Raw genomic sequence first — 7,070 nt, forward strand, 5'->3', positions numbered from 1 at the left:
AAGGGATCACATGAAACACTTTATCAATAAACTGATTTTTGAGCACATTAGTGGCTGTGTGCCGATTTTTGTTTATTGATAGGTGAAGTGTTTCATGTGATTGAGCAATGAGCACCTGCCTAAAGGTTTTGGATGTGTGCGTATCACACCACCTTGTGATTAAACCAGATACATATAGCAAAATAAGCACAAATAGGGTCAGCAGCAGCTATGGTGCTGAGGTCATAAAATTTAGGACTATTGATAATACCAAGGATTTATCAAAGTCCACTAAAGAAGTAAAGCTTCTTTGTATTTTACTTTGAAACAGACTTCCTGATAATAATGGAGCTCATACACACAAAAAGTGACATAATATTAAATCCATATGCTTTCTTCTCTGTCACATTAATCAAGTCCAACTGTCATTTTGACTATCATGACAACCTTGATGAGTTGAATGTTCTTTACTGACCTTGGACTCCAACTTCATTGACTTAGTGGCCTGTAGCACGAAGCCAGTTTTAGTTTTACCATGGGTTAGAGATCGCAAACCCAAACTGGACCAATCAAGCTGTGAGCAAAGTAACATATATCTGATGTAATGAAGCCACTCCTCTGTAAAAATTATTTTATAGAATTTATTTTAAAATTTCCAGACTTTTGCAGCTCCTTATTTGTAATATGTATATTATATTAACTGTAATTGTATATAATTCATATATTCATATAATTATTATATGAAGTGGCAATTAATTTTAAGCTTCATATTTAAATTAAATGATAATATACAGTATATATATATATATATATATATATGTATGTATATATAGGTTTGTGAGCCCGCTGAACCTAATCTAAACCATGTTGGCTTTATTGGGTTTTGTCAACTCAACAATTACTCTGCAACTCTGAGTTTGTTCATCACTCTTCGTGCTACAGGCCACTGAACATTCAACTCAGTGAAAAAAAGTATACAGATGCTTTTTTGGGGATTCATAGATAGTTTTTTTTTTTTTTTTCACAGCTTTTCTTGGGCGTTTCGGAATGAACTGCGGCACTAATAATGTCTTATGAATGCTGCACAGGGACCAATGCCCAAGTCAGGACATTTGTTTAATAATATGTTCAATTTCAGTTTGTTTGTCACCAAACCCTATCGTATACCCTCAGAACACATGGAATATATGGCACGTGTTGCATGTGCAATTTTTTTATTTTTGTTTAAAGCTTGATTTTGATCACCATATACTGGCATTATATGGGCAAGCACACACTGGACTCAAAAAAATAAATAAAATAAAATAAAAAACATCTCCTTCTGTGGTCTAAAAAAGAAAGAAGGGCATATGCCATTACAATAACAGAAGGGAGAGTAAATGATAAATAAAGTAAGTGTTATATATAGTGCTCCTGTAGCTCAAGTGGTAGAGCATTGCGTTTCGAAGCACAAGGTTGGGGTTTGATTCCCCAGGAACACATGATAGGTAAAAATTGATAGCCTGAATGCACTGTAAGTCGCTTTGGATAAAAGCGTCTGCTAAATGCATAAATTTAATTTAATTTAAATTTAATTTATATTGTAATTAGTATGTAGTAATAGATGCCCCTGCTTCTGAGGAACTGCATGTCACATGATTTATTATTCCCTTCATATGTTTTAAGAGCTTTGCAACAACAACAACAACAACAACACTAATAATAATAATAATAATAATAATAATAATAATAATAATAATTGGTATTCATTTTCCATTACATTTAGGCAGGATTTTCCAGTTATTCATAATCAAAAAAATTAGCAAGAGCTTACTAAAAATGTATGCAAAATGTGTGATATACTTTAGTCTTTAGTCTATATTCTAGGATATTCTATGAAATATAGATAACATACTACATAATATGTTCAACATATTATATTATATACCAGGGGTGGCCAACAGTGGTCTTGGTCACAGTCCTGCAGAGTTGTGCTCCATCCTTGATTAAAAACTCACCTGGCCGTAGCTTTCTAGTGACCCTTAGACATTAATTAGCTTGTTTAGGTGTGCTTGATTAGGGCTGCAGGACTGTGTTTATCCAGAACCGATGTTGGCCACCCCTGTTATATACCAACATCAGTCCTCCAGGGGGGGTTCTACTGTACATCTGATACATCAAAAACACCTTTCTCTGAATAATTAAAAAAAAAAAAAAAAAAACAGGAATATTGTAAAAAACAACTATATATTATACAATATTTTATTTCTCAGAATGATTTAGATGGATTCTTTCCCATCACATGTTGCTTTGTATTTTGTTCAGGCTTAAACAGAATAATATAGCATTTAGGTCCAAATATGCAGAATAATAAACCAAAGCTTGAGGCTAAAATGGCAAATATCTCCACAGCTACAGTAAATTTTCCAGGAGAACTGACATAAGCTGGTATAAATGTGATCCATACAGCACAGAATATGAGCATACTGAATGTGATGAATTTAGCTTCATTAAAGTTATCAGGCAGTGTGCGAGCCAGAAAAGCCAAAATGAAGCACAAGACAGCCAATAGGCCAATATAACCCAGCACAGCAGAAAAACCAATAATAGAACCCAGACTGCACTCAAGAATGATCTTTTCATGATAATATTTCATGTTTTTGTAGGAAAAAGGAGGAGATATTGTTAACCAAAGCACACAGATAAGAACCTGTATAAGTGTAAAGGCAAGAACACTGAGTCGTTGTTGTGCAGGCCCAAACCATTTCATGACATTACTTCCTGGAAGTGTAGCCTTGAAGGCCATTAACACCACTATTGTTTTCCCCAGAACACAGGAGATACAGAGGACAAAAGTGATCCCAAACGCTGTGTGACGCAACATACAGGACCACTCAGTGGGCCGACCAATAAAAGTAAGTGAACAGAGAAAACAAAGAGTCAATGAGAAGAGCAGCAGAAAGCTCAGCTCTGAGTTGTTGGCTTTTACTATGGGGGTGTCCTTTTTGCTGTAAAACAGAATGGCTACCAGTGCAGTTATTCCTACTCCAAATAGTGAGAAAAAGACTAGCACTATGCCCATATTTTCTGTGAATGACAGAAACTCTATAGCCTTTAACACACATTTATCTTTCTCAGCATTAGACCAGTATTCCCCTGGACACTGCTTGCAGTTATTTGAATCTGGAAAGGAAGTGGTGTTCACTGTAGTTAGAGGCAAAGGGGGAAATTACTTCATCCATAAAGTCTCTTGATAAGAACCTGCATCCTTAACAACAGAAGGAAAACACAAACAAAACAGCTAACCAGTTTTCTCTGAAGCTTTGAGATGGGCTGAAGATCACCTGTCTCATTACTGATTTCTCCTTCTGCACATGGAATACAGTCATAACAGCAAACAGGTCTTCCTTTCTGTGCAGCCTTCCTAGTTCCTGGAGGACAGCTCTCACTGCACACAGACCTTGGCTTCTACAATATACAATAAATAACACAAGCAGCATTGCATAGTGAAATGAAATGGAGATAAATGTGTCTTTTTTTTGTGTGTAAAATTTTGCAAATATCAAATGGCACCTATTTTATTGGAAAAACTGATATAGAGCTTATTTATTTATTTAATTATGCATGTATGTATGTATGTATTTATTTGTTTATCTAATGAAAATTGTATTAATATTTTGTGTGTGTGTGTGTGTGTGTGTGTGTGTTCTTTCCTGAATTTTGAAAGAAAGAAAAAAAGAGAAAAGCTCTGTGAAATATTGGAATCTATATATAAAATCTAAAGGGTGATAAAAGCGTTCCCTTTTTACTTGACACAATGACTACCTGACATAATGCTAACCCTATTTAAACTTGGGATAACCAAGTTATTTACCTCCAACTGCCCTCCAGCCCAAATTATGTTTTCAGTGTTGAGCACAAAGCGTTGGTCAGGGGGCAGTGAGGCATCATAGTATCCCACTGGCTTAAACTGGATTGATCCATTTAGGTCCTGCTGCCAGTTCACAACTTCATATTGTGCTACAACTGCTCCACTGCTGTCAAACCACACGTGATCTCCTGTCTTTATGGTGGAATTGATCTTTTTCAGAGCCTCAACCACCTAGTAAAAAAAAAAAAAAAAAAAAAAAAAAAATTCAGACACATTCTGATGTTACCAAAAAGTTCAACCTCTTGCTCTCTTTTTTATATAAGGTGACTAGACGTGCCACTTCCTGGGGACAAATTCTTCCCAGGATTTTTAAATTGCCTAAAATAACCAGGTTTTGGCTGTTTGTGTTGCGCAGATCGATCGCTGTACTATATGACATCAAAGTACCACGAGAGTAATAGAGAGCAGAACAGACAGCTAATTTATGCTTTCAAAACGCTCTTGTGGTACTTGGAACGTTATTTTAGGCAGTTTAGAAATCCTGGGCAGAACATGTTCCGGGGAAGTGGCATGTCTGGTCACCTTATTTTTATAGCACTTTTTACCTGCTGTGGTAGTATTGTCAGACTTTTTTCACAGCCTCCTTTTTTTGTGCACTGGAGCAGACTGTGTAGTGAATATGCTACCGCATAAACTGCTTTGTAGACATTGTTTGAATATCTTTGTTCGGTTACATCATCATTGTAATTTTTCAGCCCAAGCAGATCCTGATATCTGCTGCAATTTAATCCATATTGAGATGAATTTCCCTCCCTCTGTAAGCATGGAAAAGCTGTGTGCCAGAATTCTTTTGTAACATAATCTGCAAAGCCTTCAATATCAATTTTTCTCACTGCAAACCCCAGTGACCCTCCAAGAACATGAAAACTGTTTGGAATCATCAAACTTTCTGAAGTTATCCAAGCTTCCACTCCAATCATTTGGAAGTTTTTAATGTTCTTATCACTTAGCTGATCAAACAGATTGCCCATCTCAACTTGAGAAAGAAATGCAACAATCACTTTTGCAGTACCCTTTTTTATTGTCTCTACCACTTTTTGGAGTTTTTCAGGCTCTGTCCGATGGAATTTCACTGAGTACTCAACACAAATTCCCTCCTCCTGGGCCGTTTTCAGAAATATGGCCATTCCATTGTTTCCATAGTCATTGTCACTGTTCACAGCTCCCACCCAAAACCAGCCAAAGTGCTTGACTATATGTGCAAGTGCTCTGCTTTGGTGGTAATCACTAGCAATAGTCCTGAAGAATGATGGGTAATCTTTCTTATTACTGAGACATTCACATGTAGCAGAGGGACTTATCTGTAAAAGAAAGCACAGAACAAACAAACAGTACATAATCAATGTAGTATCACTGGTCAAACTTCTACTATCTTTGATTCTTACCACAGGAATTTTAAAAGGTCCTGTTGTTCTAGACAGAATCACTGTAGCAGAAGACTCTGTTTCTCCTATGATAGCATGTATAGGAGACTGTCCATTGCATCTATCTCCTGCTGCAAACTCCTGACCATTCATCAATGCCATAGTTGCACTCATCGAAGACAGTCTTGAACCACATGTATCATAGATTCTGTAGCCAATAGAAACATTTGGAAGCAAACTTTCATTTGTGTTAATCTCCTCAATGGCAAATATCATTGTTTGAGCCATCCGAAAATCAATGAGATTCACACTGTGAAGACATTTAATCAGTTCTGCATGAGTAAACGAAGTTAAATAAATATATGCTTCAAATTAACCAATAACTAATCTGTTTGTTTCCAATTCCAACTCAATATACCTGGAACAAAAGAGGTTTTGAGGTTTTTGTCTAAACTCAAATGATGGTAATGTTTCTTTACTGTGAATTGCAAAAAGTGTTCCAATTATAAAGTCTCCATTTTTAGACAGCAGCGGGTATTTGGATTCTCCCATCATATGACAAACTGTCTTTTCCGCCTTTGTATGCATACAATATAAAACAAATCGGAGTATGTAAAGAATGATGAGCATCCTACTGATTGACCTCGCATGCATCTTTCAAATGCCAGTATTGTAAGGCACTGTTTGTACTTTTGTAGACATCATTAATATGCATCATTTAGAGCAGGGGTGGGGAAACATCCGGCCTCCGTGCCATATGCGGCCCGCGAGACAGTTTGATCTGGCCCATCAGTCAATTAAAAATCCCCCCTCCTTCTTCTTCTTCTTCAAAAAAAAACCTAGACAGCAATTATTTTTCCTGTGATAGAAAATGACAAAAGAATATTTAATAAAAATAGAAATATAATATAATTGATAATATACAATAATATAAAATAAGTTTGCCTGTCCCGGTCGCAGTCAGCATGAAGGCGCAACATGCATGTAATGTTTGCGGTTGTCATCGCTAATAAGCATTATGGCTACAGGCAAGAAAAGAAAAGTAGATGCAGAATGTTGCACTTTTCAAGAAAAATGGACGCTTGCAGTGATGAAAAAGGCCAACCTTGACCATCATTACAGCTCGAAACATGCTAAACTTAATGAGTTGCAAGGACAAATGCACTTGGAGTTTGGGTGCCCAACAAGCAGTTTTCATAAGACCACATTCTGACAAGAGAATGTTATTCGTAAAAGTTTTGTGGAGAGCGAGCTAATAGCTAAGAAACTGAGACCTCATTCAGAAGGAGAGTTTGTGAAAGAGTGTCTTGTTGCCGTTGCGGAGCTGCTAGTGCCAGGCAAAGTAAAACTCTTCCAAAGTGTCAGTTTATCTCGAAGAACTGTTGCAGAACGATTTACTGATATAGCGCAAGACATTGAAACAACACTGAATGACACTGCAAAAAAAAAAGTAATAATTCAGTTTTTCTTTCTGGTCTGCGATTAAAGTTTAGTTAGTTTCCAGACACTTCCAGTAAAAATTTCTGTCACATAGCATAATCAAAGCTTTATTGGCATGTCGGGCACTTACAGTATAGGCTGTTATTTACAAAACTCTTCAGGGCTGCGTTTTCCAAAAGCATTGTTAAAACTAGCAGTAACTCTGAACTAATGTAACCAAAGAATGCTTCTGTCCAGTGACGTCCACCCACAGGTTAAAAGATTTTAAACAAACACTGTTAATACACATGCAGTTAACCAAATGAAACAATACACATTTTAATGCTATAAAAGTGTGCACATTGAGAGAAATAAACAGCAGATGTTTATGTTAACAA

General features: G+C 36.4%; 1 protein-coding gene across 1 annotated transcript; it reads right to left on the reverse strand.

Moving 5' to 3' along the window:
* Positions 1 to 2,227: 2,227 nt before the first annotated feature.
* On the reverse strand, positions 2,228 to 5,883 carry LOC109109137 (extracellular calcium-sensing receptor-like). Its single transcript, XM_042754506.1, has 6 exons — positions 5,672 to 5,883; positions 5,275 to 5,563; positions 4,435 to 5,190; positions 3,833 to 4,060; positions 3,303 to 3,426; positions 2,228 to 3,141 (listed from the first exon to the last, which is right to left on the reverse strand). The coding sequence occupies exons 1-6, from the start codon at positions 5,881 to 5,883 to the stop codon at positions 2,228 to 2,230; spliced, it is 2,523 nt and encodes an 840-aa protein (XP_042610440.1).
* Positions 5,884 to 7,070: the final 1,187 nt, after the last annotated feature.

Source organism: Cyprinus carpio, unplaced genomic scaffold, assembly GCF_018340385.1.
Source record: "Cyprinus carpio isolate SPL01 unplaced genomic scaffold, ASM1834038v1 S000006532, whole genome shotgun sequence".
NCBI classification, from domain to species: domain Eukaryota; kingdom Metazoa; phylum Chordata; class Actinopteri; order Cypriniformes; family Cyprinidae; genus Cyprinus; species Cyprinus carpio.

Coding starts and splice junctions, on each gene's coding strand:
- LOC109109137 (XM_042754506.1), bottom strand. CDS start 5,883: ATGCTCATCATTCTTTACATACTCCGATTTGTTTTATATTGTATGCAT. Junction 4,061..4,434: donor TGACAATACTACCACAGCAG/GTAAAAAGTGCT, acceptor TTTTTTTACTAG/GTGGTTGAGGCTCTGAAAAA. Junction 3,142..3,302: donor AGAAATCAGTAATGAGACAG/GTGATCTTCAGC, acceptor CTTCCTTTCCAG/ATTCAAATAACTGCAAGCAG.